At 38.5% G+C, this 26,872-nt stretch overlaps 3 protein-coding genes across 4 annotated transcripts; 1 reads left to right on the forward strand and 2 right to left on the reverse strand.

Moving 5' to 3' along the window:
* Positions 1-401: 401 nt before the first annotated feature.
* LOC121884994 (neuropeptide B-like) lies at positions 402-2,000 on the forward strand. Its single transcript, XM_042394147.1, has 2 exons — positions 402-960; positions 1,637-2,000. Exons 1-2 carry the CDS (start codon positions 724-726, stop codon positions 1,763-1,765), a joined length of 366 nt encoding a protein of 121 aa, XP_042250081.1. The 5' UTR covers positions 402-723; the 3' UTR covers positions 1,766-2,000.
* Positions 2,001-3,183: 1,183 nt separating this feature from the next.
* On the reverse strand, positions 3,184-13,995 carry LOC121884993 (guanine nucleotide-binding protein G(o) subunit alpha-like). The gene is made up of 10 exons (XM_042394145.1): positions 13,852-13,995; positions 13,022-13,157; positions 12,853-12,944; positions 12,641-12,733; positions 12,059-12,219; positions 9,105-9,233; positions 6,049-6,178; positions 5,562-5,633; positions 4,356-4,443; positions 3,184-3,562 (listed from the first exon to the last, which is right to left on the reverse strand). Exons 1-10 carry the CDS (start codon positions 13,888-13,890, stop codon positions 3,372-3,374), a joined length of 1,131 nt encoding a protein of 376 aa, XP_042250079.1. The 5' UTR covers positions 13,891-13,995; the 3' UTR covers positions 3,184-3,371.
* A 794-nt stretch (positions 13,996-14,789) lies between these two features.
* On the reverse strand, positions 14,790-26,356 carry LOC121884276 (ethanolamine-phosphate cytidylyltransferase-like). Of its 2 annotated transcripts, none has more exons than XM_042392995.1 (13): positions 26,046-26,356; positions 19,289-19,377; positions 18,525-18,686; positions 18,373-18,439; positions 18,199-18,283; positions 18,082-18,123; positions 17,339-17,471; positions 17,058-17,140; positions 16,875-16,952; positions 16,719-16,784; positions 16,567-16,632; positions 16,380-16,468; positions 14,790-16,195 (listed from the first exon to the last, which is right to left on the reverse strand). In XM_042392995.1, exons 1-13 carry the CDS (start codon positions 26,174-26,176, stop codon positions 16,081-16,083), a joined length of 1,206 nt encoding a protein of 401 aa, XP_042248929.1. In that variant the 5' UTR covers positions 26,177-26,356; the 3' UTR covers positions 14,790-16,080. The 2 variants fall into 2 exon arrangements, with proteins under 2 accessions (XP_042248929.1, XP_042248928.1); XM_042392994.1 differs by having other exon boundaries at positions 17,339-17,486.
* Positions 26,357-26,872: the final 516 nt, after the last annotated feature.

Here is a 26,872-nt window from a genome sequence, read left to right on the forward strand (position 1 = left end):
AAGAGGATAATGTACAGTGTCAGTATGTGTTGTTTAACCATTGACACAGAATAGAATACTTCAGATTTAGGACAATGACATTGAATATGAAAAGCTGATGCAATTATTGTGTCAAATCATTGACTGAATTTCAAAAAAGGATGGGAGCTTGTCCTTTTCATTCTGGCACTTCCCTCTCATCAACACTGCAGGTTGTATCACATGCTATACATTTTTTTTCTGTAACATATATATGTGAGTTTTGTCTGAACACATGTTTAAATACTTTCAAGGCAACATTATTAATCCTAAAAATCTCTGTGAAATTTAATAATGGCTCAATTTTATTTTGTTGATACTAGTTACCTGCCTTATTCTGCCTTAATGAAATCCAGGACAATGCATGAAGACTTATCAGAGCTTCAATTGTATTGTTCACAATTGTTTTTAGAAAAATAGGATTTTATGACAGAATTTGATGTCTATTTGTTCAACATTTTGTCTCAAACATTTAAAATAAACACGTTTCAAACAAAGTTGTCCAGAGGCACAAAAACGGCCGCACATGATTTCTCTAAGGTGTGTGAATCACCCACTCCAGGGTAGTTTTCGTTGACGAAATTGCGGGGATGATCACGGGGTCCCTATAAGTAGACTGTGGAAACGAGGACACAAGTAGTGCGCGCTGCCAACGAGGAGGACCAGTCGCTTAAGTTACGCAGGACCAAAGACTCAGTGCTCGATATGGAGATGCCTGCTAAACTCATGTTCCCCATCGTGGTGATATCCGTGCTGGTTGCTTGCAGTCCTACGGAGGCATGGTATAAGCAGGTGGCCGGTCCAAGCTACTATTCCGTGGGCAGGGCGTCCGGCTTGCTGTCCGGTATCCGGAGGTCACCGTACGTCAGGAGAGCCGAGCCAGACACGTCCAACAGCGTATTCTCTGAAATAACTCCTCAGAGTTTCATCCTGAAGACAATGGTTAGTGGTCATCGATTATTTCAACGGATTTTGGGTTGGATAAGATTGCCATTACGCATTACGCACGGTGCCTGGTAACTTTGCGCTCAAGCGCAAATATAAACATTCAGAATCAGACTTTTAAAAACCTGAAAATGTAATAGTACTTTAAGTACAAAACATCTATCTTGAAAATAACACAGATTACTGGAAACAAGAAGAAAATTCACCCAATTCTCCTCGTACATTTTAAGACTTTAAACTTTTGGCAGCGTTTTTCATTGTCGAGACTTTTACTCAATTATGACTTTAATGAGCTCCAGCTTAAGAATTGGTGAACCCATGGTTAGTTTATCTCTTTTGCGAGCACGTTTATCAGTTTATCTTAATCTTAACACTAGATTTTACAGAGAAAACCATCTGAACAGCATTTTTTTCGTTCCAGGACTTCTGGTCAATAAAGCCTGAAAGTTTAAGTGTAGTTTTACATCAGAATACATTGTAAAGAAAGCTGGACTTTACCGCAGGATACCTCCTGTCAGAGTAATTATATATAACTCCGGATTATTATTACTGATACATCAACGTGTAATAAACCTTTTAATGTTGTCAGCGTTGACTACTTCATAGTAAGGGGGCGGGGGGGTTAAACACCGTCTAGTGTAATGACATAATTTGTCTGTTTTTCCCCACACAGCCTGTTTGCATCAAAGACATCACACCAAACCTGCAGAGCTGTGAACTCTTCCAGGAAATCAAGGGTTCATTTAAGTGCAAAGCAAACGTCTTCCTCTCTGTGGACCCCTCAGACTGTGCAGGAGACTGAGCAGCAAAGCCGACAGCTGGGCTGGATGATGAAGCCTACTTACTTCCTGGAGGCTTGGCATTTAAAAACTGTACATTTATCACAGGTGTTGCACTAGACCGAAGTTATGTTACCTTTCATTTAACATTTCGCCAGATTATTTATTGATTTTCTGAGAAACTTGTCTTTTATGCAGTACAAGAAATGTATTAATGTACATATTTGAGTTTTCATTAATAAATGAATCATATTGCAATCCCTTGTTGAAATTATTGAATACAAAACACACTGCAGTGCTTTTTCTTCAACACTGGAGATGACCAAATCACACGCTGCATTTTATTTTCTAGCTGTGGTGCCACCATCACATATAAAAGGGCAGATGGTATTTAGCACTGGAGACTTTTATAGGGATGTTAAACAAAGCAAGTTGGTAGGCTGGAGCATGTGCACAAAAAGGTGATATTTATTACCAAAAATATTAAACAGAAGCAAAAATGAACCACGGGAAATTCAACAAATACCTTGAGCTGAAACAAAGAACAAACAAATGAAATCTGCATCCTCACAGCAAGCTGCCACTTACTCTCTTCCCTACTCCATTCAATAAACTGGCCCTTTACCTTCTCAGTCTCACCTAACTGGAACATACCATCTACTCAGGTGACCACAGTGTGAGCTAGACTGATACCAAGCTTTCCAAACATATAGAACAACACTGATGTAGGATTTCGCTGTTACTGCTGGCAATCACAATTTCCTGTGGTCACACATGCACAGCCATGAGTGCACCAAATTATATAGAATGTCATTTACCACATAATAGTGTTATCCATTCTACCTCAACTTGACAGAGCCTAGTGACTCACTGTTTAGTGCAGCTAATAATGCACACCTGTTGTCACTATCACTGATTAAGCTGACAATCTGCCCTACCATCACAGCTCTCAAAAAGAAGCACAACAGGACTGAAGCCCTTCAACAAAACAAAACATTGTGAAACAGAAACTACTTAAATTAAACCCAAATTCCATTATTTGTGTAATGTGACTGATAAATTAACAGAAACACAGGACTGAAATTAGTGATTTAACACAAAAACATAAGTAATGTTGGGAATCAGGGCTTAGTGAAAAGGGAGAAGAGCAACCTTTTTACACAAGCAAACATAAATTTGTCAAAGACAAACAACTTGCACAAACATTGTAATAATAAATGCAGTTATTGGTGATTTAGAGGCATTAAAATGTGCCAAAACATGACTTTATCAAGAGACACACTGACTAAAAATTGTTGCATTTCCCCAAGTTACAGTGATCCAAGGTTATAATTGCATGGTGTGCAAATGAGGGAGACAAACATATCCTGCATAGGTAACTGTTATTTTAAGGGGAAGAAAACCTACAGTAATCAATAAACCACATTAAAAAGACCAGGCATGCAAATCCATAAATATTTTATTTAAAATGTTTTAAAATAAAATGGGATGAGTGTAGCACCAATAATATTATCTTTACCATATTAGCCACTTAAATAAGTTAATTTAAAATGAGGGAAACAACTGTAATGAAGTTAAAAATTTTAGTGCTGAATTACCTAAAACACACTAAGAATTATCAGAGAACTTTTATAGCAGCTGGACAGCTGCTAGGTTCTCCTTGATAATCTGATCAATGACCATTTGGAAGACCACCTGTATGTTGGTGGTGTCTGTGGCAGTAGTGAAGTGGTGGAACATGGGATGGTCTGGTCTGCTGTTACATGCTGAAAACATGGCAGTGATGAAGTGGGCCGCAGCATCCACATCACCATCTGGACCTGGATATCGTTGAAGGTAGACAGAAAAAGATACATTCAGAGACATCTGTATGGTGCCAGTTCAACAGCAGTCCAAACTATATTGAGTCGGCCTCATTCATTAAATATGAATAAAATGACGCACTTGCTTCTGGAGATAATCTGTAAACAGGATTTCCTTCCCAAACCCCAATTACACACATGAGAACATTATACACTGACATTGAGAGATTGCTTCTCAGTTGTGCCTGAAATATGTATGACAATGATTCAGCCAGAGTCAATGATATACACATAAACGGAGGACTGTATGTGAATATTGTGGAAATCTCTGCCCAGGAGGAATTTTGATTACCCAGTGGACTGGAAGGATGCAGAGACCCATCCAGCAAAACAACAAAAAACATACATATTTAAACAATTCCTTGTGGATTTGAAGAAATCCAAGTTCGAAGTTAAGTGTCAACTCTTCAGTAGTAAGAGTTGGAGTATCCCACATCAGCAGTATATATTTTATGTCAGAGTTCTCAGTTTTGGGGTCAGGAAGTAACATTGTGGCAGTTGCTATGTACTGTAGAGAGAGTCAAGGGAGAGTTTCAAGACTGTCAGATTGATATTTGATGCATTTTTCCATTATAGATTAAATAGCTTGATATGTATGATCCTTGCTTTATTTCCTATTTGGAAGTCAGTCATTCACAAGAAAAAAAAACAAGAAATAATGCAAAAGTATGCTTTACTCAGATGAACCTGACATCATACAAACATACTTACACAAGTAAAATTTAATGTACAAAATGTCTCTCCAGCATACCTTCATAACTAGAAAGATAAAATCTCAAGTGTCTTCCAGAGTGAAGGATCTTTTCCCGGAAAAGGTCAGTTTTGTTCATGAACAGGATCTGTAGGAGAGGGATAGCATGAGAAATAGAAAAAATAATAAATATAGCAGGGACAATATTCAAATAACCCTCCAGTTGATCAAATGCATCAAGTCCTCAACACTTTAGGAAACACACAAAACTCTGTATTTACAGTAAGTGCTTCATCTACCAGAGGCCAAACACAATTTTACCCTGAAATATTGTGTTTGAAAAACATTTTCTTACTACATCTGTATAAAAACTATAATGGCAGTCATCCTGGTCCAGAGCTAACACTTACAGCATCCTAACATCCTCTGAAAATTAAGATATTTTACATCTCTCTTCTCACAGGGCACATACAACATACAGCGAGTATGCTGCTCTGCAAGGAGCCATCAACTAGAACTGCACATCTCTAGAGCCAAAACACTTGATTCACTGCATATATATCACCGTGGTTCAGTCTATATGCTATAAACATAGTCATTACCGGCACCAAAGCACTGACAGGTCAGTATTAGCATATTTAAAACATTATTCTAAAGTCTGCTAATGGCTTAATGATACCTTTAGCAGAGGTTTTACAGAAAGGGACACCCTGTAAAAAAAAAAAAATATATATATATATATATATATATGCTAATATATTTTGGTGCAGTCTGTCACCTAGTGCTGCTGACTTTTCCATTTTTGTAGATATTCGTGGCTGTAAAATAAACCTGCTCCTAAATGCTTTGAGTTAATCAAATAGAGATGTGAATGCTAGTGACCAAACAAGTGAGTCATTCATGCTCATATAAATAATCCCATAAATTTGATTGTGAAAGAAATCAAACAAATTCATCACAGTAGGTGGTGAACAGTGCTTCCAGCCAACACACTAAACAGAAATCCCATATTCTACATCTCAATTAGATGCAATTTGTATGCTAATTATGTATGTCAGACACAATCATAGCAAGACTGTGCCCTATCTGCCTAGCATGAATGCTTACCAAAAAGGCACTTTAGTCCCCCCCAAACACACACACACACACACATTACAATGAGTTTCAAACAAACATGGCAGACAGATGCCTTAAAAACAATACTATAAACTGATACTTTGTGTGTTCTACAATGTTAAGCACCTTTGCGTACCATACCATACTTACCAGTGAGGTGCTCTTGAAGACTGTGTTGGTGCAGATCGATGTAAAAAGTTCAAGACTTTCCTGCAGCCGATTCTAATGAAGCAAAATATGAGAGAAGCTGAGGATATACATTAAGTTTGCACCAAATATTGTAGCTGCAAACCTTTGTGCAAATCTTCTCTATGTACTCACACATTGGAAATTATTTGTGCAAATATTTTTCATTTGTTCACAAAATGTCAATTCAAGAATTAATTTGTTCAGATAGTTTTTTACACATTCAAACATTGGCATTCATTTGATCAAAATGTTTTACACATTCAGACATTTGAATGTATTCATACAAAATGTTTTCAGATATGGTGATACACAGCTACAATACTTATGACCCTAATTTTATTCCATACTAATTCAGTGAAACACAATGTCTATTCTGCTAAGTCAGGAAAACATGGCATCACATTTGATTTATTGCATGTGGCTACAATCAATCTTTATCATAACATACCACTGAAGGGTCTTCTATTAGTGACATATCATAGCTGCTGAGGGCCACGACAAATAACACTGCCTGGATACAGTCGAAACAACTGAGCCACTTCCTCCTCTCACTCCGCTGGCCCCCGACATCGTACAACCTGTCAACACGCAGAACAAAAACCCATTTGTGCTTTACTCAACCAATGATCACAGACCATAAGTACAAGAAGAGAAGAAGACTATTTGTGCAAGCAATTAGCTTAAATCACTAATCAATCTAAAGTATAATGACATGGTGTTCTTTCTCTGCTGGGCTCAAGTATACTAAACTCCAGAGATTTGTCACAATTATTAAGTTGTAAAAAAGTAGAAAGGAATAATGTAATATAATTGATTTAAGTACAAATATTCTTTGTGAGTTGACAATTTAAAATATATTCCCTCACTAATAGCTTTATTGATACTGTCTGTTGCCGTCTTACTCACAAGAAATATGGCAATATCACTGATATTAGGGAATAGCATTACATTGGCACATTCAAACCTGTTATAAAACGTGACAAATATTGGGGCAACCTATTTCAAATTATGATTGGACACTTGGGCTTCACTAAGCCAAGGGTCTCTGTGACACAGGTAATGAGTTCCCATTTGGGCCAGACAGTCCCCAGGTGCATGATTGCAGTACTCATGTCAGAGGTAATGAAGCATTTATCCTCTGGGTCAAGAGTCAGCTGTAACAAGCTGGGGGACAATAAGCCATAACAGTGGCATTTGACAGCAGTAGTTTCTGTGGCGCAGAACAAAAGATTAACACTTATGAACCCCCAGAGGGATTTTATATGCTCAAGGCCAGATTATCTTAACAATAATCATAGAAACTTTACACATAAGCAGACAGAGAATGTTAACTAATGCATCAAACATCGCAACAGGATGCAGAGTTATTATTTACATGGTCTTCAATGTTACAGAAGTTTAGCTGATTTATTGTTGTCTGTGGCATGTGCATGGAAATCTTGCTTGAATACCTTGAACCGCTTGAGACTCATTGTAGTTTTCAACACAAACTTTCTGGATGAAAAGTAAAGAGGACTTGGCACCAGTGCAGTAACCAAAAGCAACATGCTACATCTTTATACCTTGGCTGATTACGATGAATCAAATATTTCTGCACAGTTTCCTTTGTGTTGCCTTCATGAGCTTTGAACGTTACATTAGGCATTGAAATTTGATAGTGGAAGACGATAATTCATGTCATGATCACACTGAGGCAAACACATCAGAGCTGCAGAGATGCAAACAAAAACATTCATAAAATTGCTCCAAAGCTGTCAAACCTAACATTTTGCAAGCTTCAGCATGTGGTTGCAATTCTAGCCTTTAAGAAGCTACAGTATATGCAATATTTATAAAGTTGTGGTCTGTATTGATCCTGTTCCTTGTGACGACCTGCAGACTGAATGCTGTCATAGCATAGTGACAGGGCACAGGGAGCATTGTGAATAGTTGCGTACTCTGAAAAACAAAAGTTCAAAGTGGAAAAGGGGGGGTTGGGGTTTCAGATCATTACTATGCTTCCTTCGCATTTGTGTTATTATTCCTGGAATAACCAGGCAGAGTGAAGCCATCAATATTTCATGTCTGAGTCATAGCACCCAGGCAGTGAGTTCAGCTTTTGTCAGGAACCCTTCAAGAGTTAGAGATGAGGCCAAGTCTCCAGAGCCTCACTAAGCCTCACTGTGCTGCTTACAGATGCCAACATGTTAAAGTGTATTCAACAAGTCCATGAACAGGAAAAGTGGTGACAAATGAATCTTTCAAGGACCATACATCTTGATTTGCTTGTTTGACCCAGTGATTGCAACTATACTGATAATAATAACATACTGATATTATTGTCGCCCATTTTTTAAAATAACTTGTCTATTTATTATTGATTAAGTCCATACAATCCCTGTAACCATCAGTTTCCTTCATGAAAATCAACTTACAGAGATCTGAAATGTCTTTAAGGTAGATAATCAATCACAGCAAACATTTAATCAGATGTACTTTCTTGTTAAGTTACATATTGTGTGCTACAAGCTGAGTCGTCAATCTCTATATATTTTTATGTATTTGATTTATTTTTATATTTGAGTTAGTCCATTTAGTTATTGTTATTATGCTTTTGCCTTTAATTGGATTTGTTTCTTTTACCCACCTCAGTGTTTATGTATTGTGTGATTTATGTTCAGTAGCTACTGTAAAACTGTAATTTTGCTTTGGGATCAATAAAGTACTCTATTTACAAAAAATCTTAGCAAAAAAATGCAAATCAACAATCATACAAATAAAGCTCAGACATTACACTCTACAGCCATTGTATTCTCATGCCAAGCTAATCACCAACTCATCCAAACATCACCACCAGGTTCATGGCATGGTTGTGCATATACTAGTAGAACATGTGATAGCAGCAATTTATAACTCATCATCAAAACACTGTTCTTCAGTTCCACTCAAAAAAAAACATACAAAATATCTTTCTGCTGGCAACACATCTCAAGCACAAGGGTGCTAAGACAACCAACAACTATTTATTGTGAGTGCATAAAATCTACATGTTCATACATGGTAAAAGATCCTGAGTGTTGTGTGTAACTGCATACTTGTGTTTAACTGCATGCATGTGGTTTTGGTATCTTTGTATATTTGTTCATGTTGTAGTGTGTGTGTAAGCAGTGATATCTATATCCCCCTGGTCACACTCAATTATGCTTTCAGCTTTAATATATAGTTCATAATCAATGTTTCTTCATTAGAATTGGTGTTTCAAGGGAATATGACTAACGCTTGTTTATGTAAAGGTATAAGATGCAAAGACTTCAATTGTCACTTGAGAGTAAAAGATGGTGAAATATTATTTTAATATTAAGCAAGCATCTTCAGTGAGGTAATTGCCCCTCTAACAATAAATGTAAAATATGATGCTCATTTTTCCATAATGTTGGCATCGCTGTGCAGGTTAGAGTTATCTGTGTGCAGCATTATATTATGTTTAAGCCAGTAGTGAATTTGAACACGTTTTAAGTGTCTTACCGAAAGATCATGTCATTAACTTGAAACTGTGTCTCAATGATTCCGCAGGTCCTCACTCTCACTCTCAGAACATCTGCCTCAGTGGGGACGTAGCTGGGAGCGATGATTCGACTCATATTCTCAAAGAAACTGGAGAGAGAAGGAGACCAAGAAACATCACTAACTGATAAGAATGTCAGCTTGTGGACAGACACAAGTCTTGCTGCTTTTGTCAGATTTTATTTGGGTTACAGAAATCAATTCAAGTTCTCATCAACTTCAGGCCAAGACAGTGGTGTTTACTAAACTACACGTTATGGCATGCTTTCAATAATATGATCTTTTTAATGGCAATGATAGTTCTTGTTTCATTCAGGCCATTAACGAACATACACACTCAGATGCCAGTTTATAATTAAGAATGCATTCAAATCCGACAACAAAGCAATAAATCTTCTTCATAAATGGAGGCTGCAGTTTGTCCTGCTATTGTATTATACTATGTTGTGTGTCTAATATTTAATCTACCCTCACTGATATGAATCCCATCACAATGAACCACATTTTTGTGACAACTTGCAATATAAGCTGCACAGAGAAAATGTAGAACTATCAAGTTGTTGTAGTTCTACAGTAGTTGTTGAGTGGAGAAAGTGGACTGTCAACAGCACACTACATGACCTGGCACACTCAGAACCTTATTATGAAAATTACTACTAGAGCTACACCAGATGACACAAGCAGAGTGAACATTTTTTTTCATGTAGCAGACCTGGCTGCAGGTCCGTGACATGTGAGCCATGTTGTTGTGCAAGTACACAATCTTTTAAACAATGGTATCATGTTGTGAGTAAATGTGTAAGTAAAATGTTTGTCAGTTCAGATATTCCATAAATAATGTAATGTAAAGATGGGTTGATCACATTACAAAGCCTTTCTAAGTTCTACCTTCAGCAGTGAAGTAAAGTTATTAAAGCAACTGTTGATTTGGGGGGATCTAAAAAGAAGAAACAGGTTGCATCAATAGTTACTTCCTGAAACTGTAAATTTCTTTTCAGCAATATTAACAGTTCATTTCATGCCAAATGTAATGTCTGAGAGGTCATTTTACACACTGGGATGCCTTCAGGTCTTGGGCAAGTCAAGTGTGTCACGACACAGTCTAATCCAATATTTCTGGAAGGATAAATCAATGCGGGGTCCAGCAGAATGAGAACATCGAAAGAGAGCTTGTTGAGTTTCATGTCATCCTCCAGCTCCCAACCTTATTGAGTTCCGATAATTAAGCTGTCACATCTTCATCTTTCTCAGTCGGGCCAGCTGGAGTACATTTGAACTTGGCAGACGTCCTCCATGTTGCTTTTGAGATAAGGGCTTCTACGCAATCTGTGTATTTTGAGTACAGTAAATTCAGAGATCAAAAGTACTGAAAAGATTCCTCATTCACCTTCATTTTACAGAGGATATGAAAACCCCAACACTGGTCAGAGAATGTAATGTTGTGTTCAATTTTGTGTTGTTTGTAATTGATGTTCAAGCAATTCAGGCAGTGACTAGGTACCGAAGGCATCTTAATGTGAGCTATGCAAGTGAGTCATACAATCAATCCAATTAGCAGTAGATGCCAGCTTTAAGAGAGGTCTGACAGTTAACATTTTTAAACCAAGGTAAGGCAACTAAGTGACAAACAGAGCACATAGTTGCTACCTTAACTGTGAATGCAATGTCTACAGCAAGTGTTATTTTGTGATTTTTCTCTCAATCTGTTCCTCAGTTTGTTGAAAAGTCACATTTTCCTCATTTCCTCTACTTTCTAGGCAAACTTTACAATTTCTACTCCCTTATTTTCTACATTTCCCAGACTGCCAGTCATAAAAAAAAGCCAATGGACCGTGCCTGAAAATGTTGCACAGCTTTCTATTTCAGAACAATTGCGAGCAAAACCTCTCCATCATTTTGATTGTGTGCTGCTATATAAACATTACTGAGTGATGCAAACGTCATCTACTACAATGGTTTTTTCCCTGTATAGTTTTTTTTCCAATTTGAGTGCAAAATAAATGTAAATAAGTCTTGCTTTATTGAATGTGGGAATCTTAATTGAAATTCATTTTGGATAGAATGTTTTGATGTCTCAACACGATCTAACATTGGGCTTCATTTTGCAAGCTGTGTACAGAGATGAATAAAATATTCACAACAAAGACAACAAAATGGGACAAGAGACGTCCCCAGTGGCTGTTTCAAGCTATGTAATTTTTTCAGACTCCAAATTGAAGTTGGCATTAAACTAGGAGTGCAAAACAATATTGCCATTTAGTAAAATGTATTCCACACTTCAGTTAATAATACACACTTCAGCTGATGATGCAACTCACACTCAACAAATGATCTATACAGAGTAATGAATTAGGATCTCATGACACTGTACAGGCAGACTCTTTTGATGAAGGATTGAAAGGGCAAAATCGCATGGCCGAAGGATAGCAATCGGGGAAAAAACAGTACTGCCCACATAAATACTGCATGAAATGTCCCACACAAGGACAGGAGGGGGTTGACAAACACTGGCTAATTTGAAGTGATATTTATTGGATAAAATACAGCTAAATTAAAAGCATAACGCTCCACCATAGCTACAGCTTCACATGTGTGATGCTGTTTGACTTCTTACTCAAAGAAAACAAACTCTTTAATCATGTCTGTTTCATCTGCTCCATCCACTCATTCCAATTTTCCTGGATGTCTGCAAACAGTGCTTTTTAATTTGGTCCCAATTAAGCCTCCTGTTCCACAAATGTCACAGGAATAATTTCCTGAAGAGGAGTTATTCTCAGCACTTGTTTTACTGTCGCTCTGTATTGACAAGATGTGACGACATACTCCTTAGTGAGCAATTTCCCTTGACATTTCCATCATCAGACATAATTGGGTGGTGTTGTGCAACATAGATCACTTAAGGTCATTTTACTCACTAGAGTGCAGAGTCATTCAGCTCAAACTCGTAACCTCTGGCTACAGCTGCTCGCACTCCTTGGTCCGCCCAAAGTGCACAGAAAGCGTGAGCCACAAAAGGAAGCAGCTCCTGGTCGTCCCCCAGACACTGGCTGCAGGACAGGATGGAGCGGGCATGCATCTAAGCAGGACAATATATTGTTAGCATGAGGTCACTCATATTATTTACAAGAACCTGTAAGTAAATGATAGGGAGACAAATGTGTGATTTAGGCCTATACTTAAGATAAAATTCACCTCTCCTCATATTAAAACTATGCATTAAAGATTGTGCTGCCTGGAAGTAGTAATGGATCAACATGTCTCCCCTTTCAACATTACAACTGATGATGATCACTAGTTTCTACCAATAATCTCTACTGAGAGATTGTAAATGCTTGCTGATTTGCAGAGTATACCAGATAAAGACTGACATCTAGTGTGATAAAGAGGGGCTGCAATAAAAAAAATGTGGACAACAAAGACAAAACTGAGCAGCTGATTTGATGAAACACTTTATCTAAAACTATGTTTCCATAGAAATCTGTACAAGCTCTCCTCACCTTGTTCTTCTTGTTAGCAAGGTTTATCCTCAGCATCCCCATTCCTCGAAGAACAAACTTCATAGAGGTCAGGACGTTGTCTAGTACTGCGGGCTGTGAAGAAAAGTCAACATTTGCAAGCCGAATTGCTTTTGGCTCAGATGACTAAAATATTTTAGGGTGAAAAATAAATTATAACACTCAATTTGCATCACAACTGTCCAGTATTGCACCTTGAAACTGATGAGCTCTTGTTTGGAGAAGCCGTGACTGTGGATTATCTTTATCTGTTTGATCAGGGTGCTCTTTCCACTCTCTGCAACTCCTGACACACAATCCGGAGAAATTCTTAAAATAAACGATATGTCAATGGTACATGATAAACCAATGCCTTTAACTTACCAAGCATGAGGATTTTCACCACATTCATCTCAGTCCTGGCATGTTCACAAAGGTCTTGTTCTATTTTAGAGCTCTGCAGTTTAGCCTTTTTACCCTCCTCTGTGATATCCTGGTGGAGGCACATTCCCATGCAGACCTAAGGCAGAATGCACGGTTTTCACATGCAACCTGAATGAAACTTTGGGCCTATAAAACATTAACTGCAATAATAACTTAAGGATAATAATTTTCTATAACCTATGGGAAAGTATACTATTTCATGTATTATTTGAGTTATTTAAAATACAAAAAAATGACAAGGAAAACATTTGCAGATGAACATTAAAAAATGAACACATTCCCTTAAGCATTAAGAAAATATTTTTGGTACTCAAAAATAATGTAATCTAGTTGTCTGATAGCCATTTTTATATTCTATCTATCTGAAGCAGGCTACTGTAGACAATATGGTCTGTATTTATCTCCCATGAAGATAAGCCAATTGATAAATGTAAATACTTAGGAAAAATGTCCATCACGTTTTAAAATTACAACAGTCCCAACACCAGTTTCAAATATGAAAAAGCAGCAAATCATCAGATCCGAGAAACCATACAGTTGAATTTGATTTTTTTTTTCTTTTTACTATGACTTAAATAATTATTCTTTTAATCAAATAAGACCATATGACGACAAAAGGTTGCTTTTTTTTTTTTTTTTTTTTTTCAAAACTGCGGCAAAAAAATCCAAATGAGCATGAACCTCTCACACAACCCTGCCAAGATTTCATCTTTTTGTTTTTTGTTTTTTTTTGAGGAGATTAAAAATTCAACAGCTGAATGAACGTATACCTGCAGTGGGGCTGGCAGTACATTTAGACAACAAAACATCACTTTGCTTTTGCTCTGCACGCCGCTGTATCGTTTGACTCACAGTCCAAACCGCAAACAAGTCCGAGGAAGAATTTTAGCAAGACAGGGAAGAGCTACTTAGGCTAATTAGGGGCACGTGCGCACGGCCTTACTTGTCTTTAAAACTCAGAGCTACTTTGAAGCTGGTTTTTTGATGGACTCAAAAAGGCTTTCACTTCAAAATAGGCTTTCATGTTCACTTAATACGTCTATCAAGATATAGAAAAACTTAAACTCATTAATAATAATGAATATTATTATTCATTAAAATAAAATTACATAATTGCAAAACCGTAGCCTTTATGGTGGAAAATTGATTGGGGGAACTAGCTTATCTTAACAGTGCATGAGTTGCAATTTTTTTTTTTTTTTACTATACCTTTATAGTGTCAGCATGTGGCCTCAGATGGGTGTATCTCTCCATGAATTACTAATGATTTGTTGAATCAACTATAGTTGCCAACATCAGCATCAGTCTCTCTGATACTTACAAATTAACTGTAATTCATTTAACATTAAACAGGATTTACTTTGCCATCATAAATGACATAAGGTCACAAAGCCTTTCCACAGCAGAAAAGCTTACAGAACTTTGCTGGGCACCTTTCACTCCTAAAATAATCCAATCTTAATGGCCTGACATTTAACGAACTCTATGCGTGACTCATTCATATGTTGCAAAATTAAGATCATCTTTCCTGATCAAAGGTCATTTTCTGTGTCCAAAACATGACTTTACCCTTTCATCATGTGAATAATGCACAGCCTGCCAATTACTGAAGAAATAAATTATGACATGACAATTCTGACATTTTCTGTTTTAGTGAAAAGAAGATGAGAAACAGTTTTTTTCAGATTAAATTGTTATTATTGTCAGCAATAATATACTGTAGTCCAATTCATTTCTACAGTATTTGTCAACTGGGAGTTGTCAATAACATACATAGATTATAGCCTACACTGAATACATTCCAACTCGACATACAGACATATTAATATGCTTTTTAAACAATATGAAACCATCTATACAGTAGTTAATGGAGAGGAGGTGAGTAAAATATACATCTACAAAAAATATATTATTATTTAATCCCATTTGATATTGAGACAGAGGTTAAATTGTTCAGTGCTCAAAAGTGACAGTAAGAGGTCTAGTTTGTGATCAAGTCAACAACACTGAGCGTATGTCATAGATCTCTAGTTATTCTATGAAAACAAAATGTTAAAAGCAGTCTGTTAAAACTCTGTACTGTTTTCTACTTTAGGATAAATCTAAGGAGTGCTGGTTGATGCACTCAAAAGGCCAGGTGTGCAGGTCTTGACAGTGTGCATTTTGGATTTAAAAACCTGCTCTACCAGTAAAACAGAACAGTTTAGAGCAGTCAGTGCAGTCTGGAGCAGGTTCTGGTATGAGGTCTCATGGCAGTCCATCAAATTTTCAACACCTTCTCACTTCCAAACAACCCAAGTTGGACGCAGAGAAGCAGGAGGGAAATGTTCTCCTCCATTTCTCTAGTGGTTTCCTCCAGAGAACCTGCAATCACTTCGTAATACATACATACATACATACAGTACATACACAGTATAACATAGACAGATTGTATGTTAGGCAGAAAACAGCAACAGCTCCATGGACATGACTAATCAAGTCACTTCCTTGTTATAGTTCAATGCCTCAGCCAACATTTCAGGTCCCTACACTTACCCTTTATGGGCCCAAATCTCATGATAAAATACATCAACATTATGTTCTAAAGGCAAAAAAATAGATGTACTTGAAGAATTAAAAAAATATTCGAGAACATAAAACAGACAGACAGTGTGATATCTTCTATGTTTCAGCCTTCCTCTATTGTTCTGTCTGCTATAGACGGGACAAATAGTTAGATGTGTGATTTGACATAAACAAGTAGTTGCATATGCAGGACATATTAATACACAGGATGATTCCCCCACACACATACTGCATACCTGATGATCCCACAGCAGATTATGCCATCCTGGTTAAAAACAGGCTGCTGTAGGGACTGCTGTAATTAGCCAAGATCATGTGCGGAGGGTGTCGTAACACTTATAAAAGGGCAGATTTTACTGTACATGAGATTAGATGAATTGAGCTTGTCAGTGTAATGTTGACACTTAATTGATGGTGCTTATTTTGGGGCCTTCCTACAACACAGCTTGGGCTCTTTCTTTAGTCTTTTCCTCCTCTTGTCGCTTCATGGCCTGGATCACAGCAATCTCTTTGGCCTCTTTCTTCTGGTTCCTTGCTTCAAATAGCAGCCTGGATCAAATGAAGGAAAGATATTACTAAGACTTTACTAATACATTACTCATTCCAGCAGTGAGTCAACATGTCCCATTTTTTACCTTAAAAATACTGTGAAGCCCAGTGGATATAATTTATATATTTTTTTGATTATTCTTAGAGCTGACAAGTTTTTGTTTTGTTTTGTTTTGTTTTTTACCTGTTTTTGATTATCCTCTGCACAATGGCATCTGTAGTGAGGCTATTCCCACTGTCAACAGTACGCAGGATTCCTTTCCTCCTCGGCTCCTGAATAAGAAGAAAACATTTTATTGATCACCAGTGAAGATTATTTCATAAAAGTGTTTTCTCAAAGTAGTTGCACGTGACAATGTTTAGAGTCTCACAGCGTAAGGGTCAGATCCATCCTTGTCAGGGTATATTTCTGTCTTTCCATGACATACAAGATCCACCTGGATAAAAAAAAAGCCATGTGTAAGTTGATTTATTCATTTTTTATTACCTAGAGGTGAGAGGTGATTGTATTGTTCATATATACCTTGAAATGATCCAGCAAATCTTTTGTGACAGCAAAGGGTGCACCGATCACCACTTCCGAAACATACTGTAAAAAAAAACAAAACAGTATAGATATAGATATAGAAGAAATACATGCAATGCTTTGTATTGATGGAGAGTCAGAAGAAGAACACACTCGACAAGCCAGGACACTGAGCGTTCTCTCATGGACATTCATGATGGGGTAGTTTTTCCCTTTATAACGATTCACCTCCTGAAAAATATGAAAGTAGAAACGTAGAGAAAATGTCAGGGCTTGACTTTGGAAGACAATAACTGTCTCACAGAGATGAAAGACAAAGAGCAGAATGAAACTCACCTGATCAAAGTGCAACCCCACTATAATGTATGGCTTTTCCGCGAGCTTATGCACTGCTTCCAGGAAGTCCACATGGCCAATGTCTGACAGGAGACTAGTCAAGGGTGATTTCACAGCAGCAATTCACAAAATCATTAATTATTCACACCATTCTAACAGAGACTATCACTTGTTAAATGCCCTGTTCTCACTTTATTAAATTGCACATGCATTTGGATTAAAAAGCAAAAATATGTTTTAAAAAATCCAAATTATTTTCTAGTGTGGATGTTAAAAGATACGGAAGAGGTCAAAGGCTCCTGCCACATAGATGATGGTGTCTCCAGGTTGAGGCTCCTGGCCTGAAGCAAACTGGATGATCTTTTGTGAAGTCTGCAGGAACTGAGACACCCCCGTCCAGGGACTGTGGCCCTTCTGACCATGTGACCCCCATAATCCAGAAACAGGCACAGTGAGTACAAGTGACATTGAAACAATAAGCAAAATGTACATCAGTATAGATAATATAATCACTGCAGTATGCTTATCAGATAAGCCCAGGATTAACACTTGTGCTGCATGAGCACCACCAAGTGGTTTGAGGAGTAACGTCATCCTTAGCAGGCGAACTCAAAGCTGGCCCACAAATCTCCAGCACATTTATTCAACTCTCGCCAAATTCACAGCGTTATTCTTCCAGTCTAAGGCAGTCAAATGTGAAGAGACCATCTACTGCTTTCACACTATTTAGGCAAAGCATGTTGACTGTGAATTACTTTTCGAATACCGGAACAGAAGTGGCATTCAGCGTTTACTGGCAAGGCCTGTAACTTGATTATAAAGTGGGAACACAGTAAAGGCCTTTGTTTAATAATGGTTGACATCTGGCCCACAAGGCAACTTTGGATACTTGAATGACAAAAAAGTGAAGGCAGAGGAAACAGCTGGTTTTAAACTGATGCCACTGAAGAGTTTAGTTCTCTAAGGATTTAATGTTAACTATATTATGATGATCAAATAAGCTGGAAATATGTTTGGTACCTACCTTTCCAAAGTTGTCTGTGTGCTGCTGGTAGTCTGAACTATCCTAAAGAGAAGACGGGAGCAAATTAGGGTTGTACTTTGCAATGAAAGCATATAAAGAGAATACAGCTGTACTCACAATGTTGCTGTGGTGTGCTTTGGTCATCAGCAACATTCTGCCAACCAGGTCTGTGGTTGAAACTCCCTGGGTTCTCTTACACTCCCTGTAAAAAACATGCTACACAATGTAACAACCTAAGAAAGACACATTCTCTGCCCTAACTGTTATCATCATCTTCTGCAGAAAGCTCACCTGTAGCGTCCTGACTTCTTCACCTCTTCATATGTGTCCTTCCCGTCCACCGTAAGTGTTATGTCATCTGAAACGATAGCATACAATTTATAATCAGTTCAGCTTTGCCATAACCACTTGTAACAGATCTTATATGCTGTAGTGATGGATACCTCCGTGCACACAGAAGTCACAGTTGTACTTGTCGAGGGTCTCGAGGGTGGTGACGTAAGGCGCTCCTTCTACGACTTCATCCACCCACTTTATGGCACGTACCATCTTGTACCTTTCTTCCTGAGTGAAGACTGGCGGACCCTTGTGCTTTGCGATTTCACCTTGAAAACAAATAAATATGCTCGAACAATACTGCAGACTGAGATTAACAGAAGAGAGAGAGACAGAGTTCTCCATTTGCATTACATTCTGATTAGCAGCTTTATTGCATTCTGATTAGCAGCTTTATTGCATTCTGATTAGCAGCTTTATCGCTTTCGTCATTGAGATATTTTATTATCACCTCAGCAGAGGGAAAGCTTGCTGATATCTATGTTGGCCCTGACTGTGAAGTCATTCTGCGTTATCACTATGTCAGAATGCCCCAGTGTGTCAAAGGAGGGTGAGGTACAATCGCTGAGTTGCTGCACTACTGTCACAGCAACACCTCCTAAGTGTATAGGACACAGCTGGTGCGTGGTAATGATGGGGCTGAAGAAAATAAACAGATGCCTCCCCACACCTACCAGGTACAGGCTGGATCAGGGAGGGGAAAGAAGGGAAGAATGTCAGAAGTGGGGATGAAAGAAGTCAGCTGCAGATGAGCATTAGTTTTTAAGTTAACAGGGAAAGAGTGGCTATAACAGACAACTTTTTTTCATGTGAAGATGCATTTGGAAGGGACAGTGTTTGTGCCATGACAGTCACTAGTTTTTGGTCTTACTGTCTGTATGTACTCCAACGATGAGGTAATCTCCCATGGCCTTGGCCTGCCGCAGCTGGTTAGAATGACCATAATGGACCATGTCATAGCTAAGAGAAGAAGAAGAAAAAATGAAGAAAGAATTATGAATATTCACAAAAGTTGCATTATCAGTAAAGTGCAGTAGCTGCCTGAAGGGATTGCTTCCAAGAACACAACACTGTAAAAAAAGAACATGTCAATTGGTCATTTCTTGAATTAAAAAAAGGTTTCTGTTTAGCAGTTTCCAATTTATCCATTTATTGTATCAAAATTTAAACACAACTTTTGTCCAATACACCATGCTTTTTAAAAAGTTAAAAATGGCAGCCACTCCATAACACTCGGATGTCTGAGTGTTCTTGAACGCACCAACAAGGCAGACAGTTTTTTGCAACTTGCAGTATCTTCATCCCCAAAATGATTAAAACACTCAGTGAAATAAGTGGAAAGCAATAACTAACTAGGAAGTAGATCAATATATTTTTAGTTAATGGACTGAAATGTGCAAAACTTTAGCCTTTAATATCCACAGTGGTCTTGTTATTATCCATCCACCCCACAATGTAATCCACATGCATAATATGATCTGCTAAATATCTGATCAAAGACTCAACATAAAAGAGTCAACTGCACAGTGTCTTTTCTCTCCATCCTCCCTCTTCCCAGGCTATCATACCATCTGTAGATAATTAGATTATCACGGATTGGAGCCTGAGATTCTAACATGGTAATCTAGGATAGTAATAGAGAACAGATGGACATTAGCTTTCCATCACTATTACTTCAGCTGACATTAACCTGATCATTTTTCTTTCTGCTCCACTTTGAACGTGATATTTATGTAAAAAAAGGGGCTGAATAGGCTCAGATTGGCAGGCTTTAGTAGCAGGTAAAGACATAGTGAGTTTGAGTTTATGAGGATCTGATCACAGAGTAACTGCACACATTCACAAAGTGAATCAAGCTAATAGAATCATCAGCAGTCTTTTGTCATTAATTATAGTTTTTTCTCAGTTGTTTATACATGAACGCTGGTACTTGAGACACAATGACCACAATCTGTAATTCATGTACCAACCCCTGAACCAATTTTGCTAAAATACAAGCACATTTCCTGCTTTACATTCAGATTGCAGTTCAAAACCACACTTTTTTTTCAAAACACTGCAATTCTCTACATTTGGCACAATCTTCATGAAAAAAATTCCTTGTGCTCACATGGAACACACTGCCATTCGAAATGCTAAACTTAAATTTCCTACTATCCACTCTGACTCCTCGCATGGGCCTGGCATGTTGCATCATTGTTCAATTAGCAATGAGAGCTTTAACAATAAAAGGGCCACAAGTGAGTTCTTCTGTTTTTGAGCAATGGATGCAAACATAGCAAGACTGAGGAGAGAGGGTAAGAGGACGAGGAGGAGGACGAGGAAGAGCAAGACGAAGGAGAGCCATAATCTCTGATAAGATTCAGGCCACTTTGGTTGACCATGTGGTCAACCATGGTCTAACAATGAGTGAGGCTGGGCAGAGAGTACAACCAAACTTGAGCAGGTTGACAGTAGCCTCAATTGTCCGGACTTTCTGAAATGAGAATAGGTAAGAAATCTAATCTAAAGCAAATACAGAGTAAAATCACAGAAAACAATTACATTTTCCAAAAAACTGCACCGAAACCAGATGAGGACGAAACAGATCTACAGGCTGCCTTTTGAAAGGAACACAGAAAGAGTCGAAGAATTGCGCTATGACTATGTGCAATGACATATTACAGTATTGTAATCCCAATGTTTTGCACTTCACAATATTGACTGCTCTAGGTCTTTCTGATATTGACATGTTGCCTGTTTCAGAGAGTTCTTGATCTAGATGCAGCTGCAGTAGAGCTTGAATTGATCTTCACGGGTGAGGTTGGTTTCAACCTTGCGAAAAGACGAGGAAGGGGAAGGAATGTCATCGGCCAGCGTGCCACTGTCGAAGTCCCTTGCCAGCGAGGAGGGAACATCACTACGTGCACAGCCATTAACCACCACAGCGTCATCCATCACTGTGCCACCCTTGGCCCCTACAACACAGCCCGTCTCATCACATTCCTGGACACGCCGCACAACATTCTCATTCCACCAGACCAGATGGCCCAGAGCAGCCCAGGTATGTTGTCATCTGGGACAATGTAAGTTTCCAGTGGGCTGCTCTGGTCCACAGCTGGCTCATTGACCCCCCCACACTTTTCAATTGTTTATCTTCCACCATATTCTCCATTTCTCAAACTGATTTAGGAGTTTTTTTCTGATGGAGACGGAAAGTGTATGACCGCAATCCCCATACTCGTGTACCTCTTGGAAAATTACAATAAGCACAACATAATGATGTAACGCTAGAATGAAAATTTACATCTCTGTCCTCTTCAGTACGCTATATCGCATGTCAGCGCTCTCAGAGGTAAGGTGTGGAACAACACTATGAAGCACCCTGAAAAATCAATAAGAAAACAGATGAGCACTGTCTGACCCATGAACACACCACAACAGTAACAGAATCCCATGTTGTTTTCAGCTACAGGCTACGTTAATGAGAGACAGCATCTGTGCCTTGCTGCGGTGTCACTATACACAGTCTGACTGAAAACAGCCTGGACTGCACTTGAGTGTACTGAAATAACTTATTTTAAATAAACTACTATTAGATTACAGGAATTACCTGTGATTCTGTCACTTCAACAAAATGCACAAGTATGTAGCACAAAAAAAAGGTTGTTGTTGTTGGTGAGGAAACTAGCCTAATCAGAAACCAATAGTTTTTCTGTGTCTTGCACTGTTGAAATGGGATCCACGTGTGCAGGCTCTGAGGCGACAGTGCAGGGCCAGAAGCATGCAAAGAAGGAGGGGGGGGGTGCATTTGTAGGTGAATGAATGGAGAAGAAAACTCTGAGACCCAGACAGTTACATAAGAACAGGAGGCTGCTTTGGGGTATTTGCCCTTAGATGGACAAGAACACTAGCTAGGTGCTCAACATGTGATTGTATTCCTGTTTTATTTTTTAGCAGGGATGGATCATGACAGTATCACTGTGGGATGATGAAATATTAATTAGCGTAGCCTGCTAGCGGACACCCAAACGGCACCTAAGCTTCTCAAGAGCAACACCAGACAGACATCTGTATACACAGTGATAACAGGAGTTATTTGAATTAAAATACCTTGAAAACAACAAAAATAGTATTTTTACTTAATACTTCATGGTTAATTCTCAGGATACCAATTAGTCTCAGATAAGCCTGGAATACACTTCACTGCAACTTTATAGTCTTGTGTATGTACACACAACATAAGCAGATACACCGTGGAAGTGGACTTTACACTCCTCCTTGATGATGCTTCTCTGACAACTGATCTTTAACCCCTATCACTTCTTTTCAGGATGACAAATAAGAACAGAAAGCCCCTTTGTGCAGGGAAGAAGGGGCAGGGTCACAGATGTCTCAACAGATGAAGTGACTGTGCTCTTTTCTTGGAATTTTCCTATCACGCTGCTGACAACGCTGGATGTCAGTAAGAGCGCGGTGATGTCCAGTAGAGTTTCAGGGGAACAATGTGCTCAGTGACGGGCTCGGCTGCTTCGTGCTACAGCGGCCACAGCAGGTGTGGGCTGTAGGGGTTATAGGGGTTAATGGCATGAGCTCTGTTGACATTGGCTCTCTTTGCATGCTCACCCCACCGGTTAATATTCCGGCATCCCAAATATTCTGCAACATTCCATTAAACCACGGATAGGCAGCCACACCTAAATGGCAGGAATTCTACTAGAGAAAGCCACCATAATCCTGGCCTTCATACACAGAAAATCAAAGCATTTATTTTGCCGCTGCACCATAAAGCCAGACTCTGCACACCGAGACTTGGTGCTTCTTCCAAAAGTGGCATCTTAAAGGGTCAGTTCACCCAAGTTTTCAGTATTTTCTACCTTCAGCGGAAAATACTTCCCAATAAAAATTGTTGACAGTGAGCTCAATGGATTATTCTGAATTACTGGGACATTGTTTCTGGAAAGACAGGCTGCTGTTGAGTTTTTGAAATGTCATGAGCGCCACAAAAACAAAATTCCGTTTGCATCTTTTGTATTGGGATGACGGTAAAAGTGGTGTTGGAGATGTCAGAACCTCTCAAATAAAAAATAAAAAAAAAACACTAAAATATGTCTAACTGCGAAAATATTGTAATTTTGTTGTAATTTGGATGAAAGTATCCTTTAAAACTCTTTATGTTGTTTCAATTGTTAGCTCGTGTATTTTTAATGGCCAGTTTGTTGGTCTTCTTGATCTATTACTGTAATCAGGCGGCAGCAAAGAAGTAGTATGTATCAAATCCTCTACGGGTGTCCAACTTTATTGTGAACTCTCCTGAAGGAGGTGAAGTATTTGACTGCAATATTACGGCATTGACTGAGCACCGTGTGTATCTGAGATGACACTGCAGAACCTTTTCATAACTCATATTAATCTCAAACCTTTAACTCCACCTAGACCTGTCCATGAAACCTGTATCCATGTGTTCAGCATCATTAGGCTCACCTGTCACATGAGGAGTGGCCAAGAATTAAATGTTGGCCATCATGGCTCAAAACATAAACCAGGAGAATATTACTTCTGTGGGACATAATAGTTTAAAAAGAAAGTGTTTGGTTGGATGCTGATGCATTTTTGACATAGTGCAATAGATTTATAATAAGTCATAAGCCATTTCTGAGCCCAAGCATCAAGTGGTTGTTTTGCCATTTGATGTGAACACATGTGCTAATTTTCTGTGGTTAGTTTTGCCCTTCCTACAGCTATGTGTGGATATGAATCCATCACCTGTATTGCATTAAAAACCACATCTGACACTACATAAGCTTGCTCAACTTTATAATAATTGTTTTTTATTCCATTACATCACACTGAAAGGAGACACCCTGTTTATAGAGGTACCATTGTGGCATCATGGCATGAATCCCAATCTATGGCCAAACCAGAGAGGTCTACGGTGCATAATGTGTAATATCAATATCCTAAAATACTGTATGTGTTTTCATTATCATACTATGGTGTTGTAAATAATTTTAATAGGCTTTTTGACTTGTCATAGTAGGAAAAGCACAGGTGATACTAATAACATTGACAATGACTCTGTCCTATCTAAATGTCTAGCTAACAGTGAGCCAGCATCCACAATACCAGGACCCTGACATCAAAGAACATAAATGGAATTCAGCCATCATTAATTTTATTATTCACACCTGTGCATTTCTGTCTGTGATGTATCAAAGTGTTCTTCTTTGTATGCCTACTGAAAGTCTTTGTGGTGGCTGGATTTCCTGGAGGTATAAGTGTGACATGTAAGATTTGACAGAGCTATTACAGGTTATGATATCATTTCAATGTTTCTTATTGTCATTATTGCAGGAGGAAACACAAGGGTGAACACCAAAGATGGATGGAAACTGTCATTTACACATATATCATGGCAAAAGTGGAGAGGGTTTTGTCAACAGACAGAGAAGAGACAGTGTAGGTTGCTTATTGTATTTGTAATTATATCACTTTATAGAAATGGAATTAAAATATGTGTTTTATATATTTTCCATGTGTAGAATGAGGGTAGAATGATTTAATACTGTTTGATGATATTCATCTTATTTTAGCAACCTAAACGCTGTAGGATTCTGATATAACTTTGGCCTGGAAAACAAAATTAATATGATGGCACACAAGCACCAGTATTTAAGACTATTTTATTCTGCCTAATGGATATCACTTTGCATTTAAACATCATTGTTATCATTTACTTCTTTGTGGTAGTGTGACCTTCTTGGTTGTGCCTCAAAGAAGTCTTACGTTTAGAAAATATCTTTTCTTTTTCCTTTTGCTTTAAAGCTTCCTTTGACAAAGTTATAGTTTCGTACCAGTATATAAATAACACTTCAAGCAAGATAGATGGAAATAATTAAATAAAACTACAAAGTTTAGAGGATGAATGAATTACTCTAACTTTGGTTGCAGCATCCAATATTTTTTGGCTGAATCTGTGCAGCACTTAATATAAATGTAAGATTATGTCTTGTTTAACATAATGGTATACCTGATTTAAACAGGTAATTTTGGGAAGATACTACATGGCGTCAAAGAGGCTGAAAGCATCTCTGCTGATACTGGACAACTATTTTGGTGCCTCTATGCAGTTGGTACTTACATTACATTACAATACATTCATCTGGAAGACAGACACTTCAGTCCAAAGCACTTACAATATTGTGTCATTAGGTTTACCTTAGTACACTTAGGGTTGGTCATAGATATGAGGCTCCCTTAACATGACGGTGAATTATAGTGAAGTACACCAAACAAAGATCAATGTAAATCTGTCATGATGCTATTATGTAATAATGTGTCTGTTCAAGGAAAACTGAGGCTGCCTCAGCAATATGAAATAAAAGTAATGCAATGTAATTGACATGTACGTCTTGAATTGCAGTGCTTATGTTCCAGCTCTAAATATACACAACAAAATATTAAATTAAAAGTTTTATTCATATCTCTGGAGAATTGAGTAGCAGTCCTGTGAGAGCCCGGTTACCTGCAGCAGGCCTGTCCCGGTGACAGGTGACTCTGGCTGACACATTCATTCAAACGGGCTCGATGCAAACGATAAGTGTTGCAGCATCTTCATCACACAATCAATCATCCGGTAAGTTACTCACCACCCATCGCACCACACCCGGATTCTTCGCCTCCTCTTCTCGGGACTGCAAGCTGCAGCGCCGGGGGTCGTCCCTGCGTCTTTCCCCGCTGGTGTGTTCACTTGGTGGTGGTGATGTCCATTTTTGATCATTTTGAAGCTGGTGCTCTATTAGTGCAACTATCGCCACAGCGCGATTTCCTCCAAATGAGATGTTAAGCGTGGCTGTGTCAGTTATCTGCCTCCTTTTCAAGTACAGGACAGCTGTGTTTCTGTGTCAGCAGCAGCAGCAGTGAAGCAGCAGCAGCGGCAGCAGCAGTGAAGCGATGCGCCAACGCCTCCTTTACCGGCGACGCAGCGACGCACGACGCCCGCAGCGTCAAGTCGGCCGAAGTAAGCGGATAAACCGCGAAGGAAGAGAGCACTATTCATAAAAGCACATGCATCACTTCTCTGTAGCTGCGGATTTTATTTTTGTAAAGTGCCAACGTTGACCACTGTGTCTTGCACGGCACGCTTGACACTGGCTGAATCGTACGATGTAGTGCCGGCTCACAAAGCCGACATGTTGTTACATAATAGCGACGTTTTCCCACTGTCATGTGACAATATCTGGATTCCCACAGAAATAGCAGGCTATTTGCCAAAGCTGTCTTTGATGACCTGCCAGTTGGTGATCGGCCTGAACATTAACCTCGATTTACTGAAAATTAGGTTCCAGTAAGTAAGCCAAAGTAATAATAATAAAATTTACTGTTAAATTGTACATAATAGATACATTAAATTAATCAAATTAATTAATTTAATTTGATCTTATACATGCTATTTCATTTTGTCTTTAATAACGAA

This window comes from Thunnus maccoyii, chromosome 18 (assembly GCF_910596095.1).
Source record: "Thunnus maccoyii chromosome 18, fThuMac1.1, whole genome shotgun sequence".
NCBI classification, from domain to species: Eukaryota; Metazoa; Chordata; class Actinopteri; order Scombriformes; family Scombridae; genus Thunnus; species Thunnus maccoyii.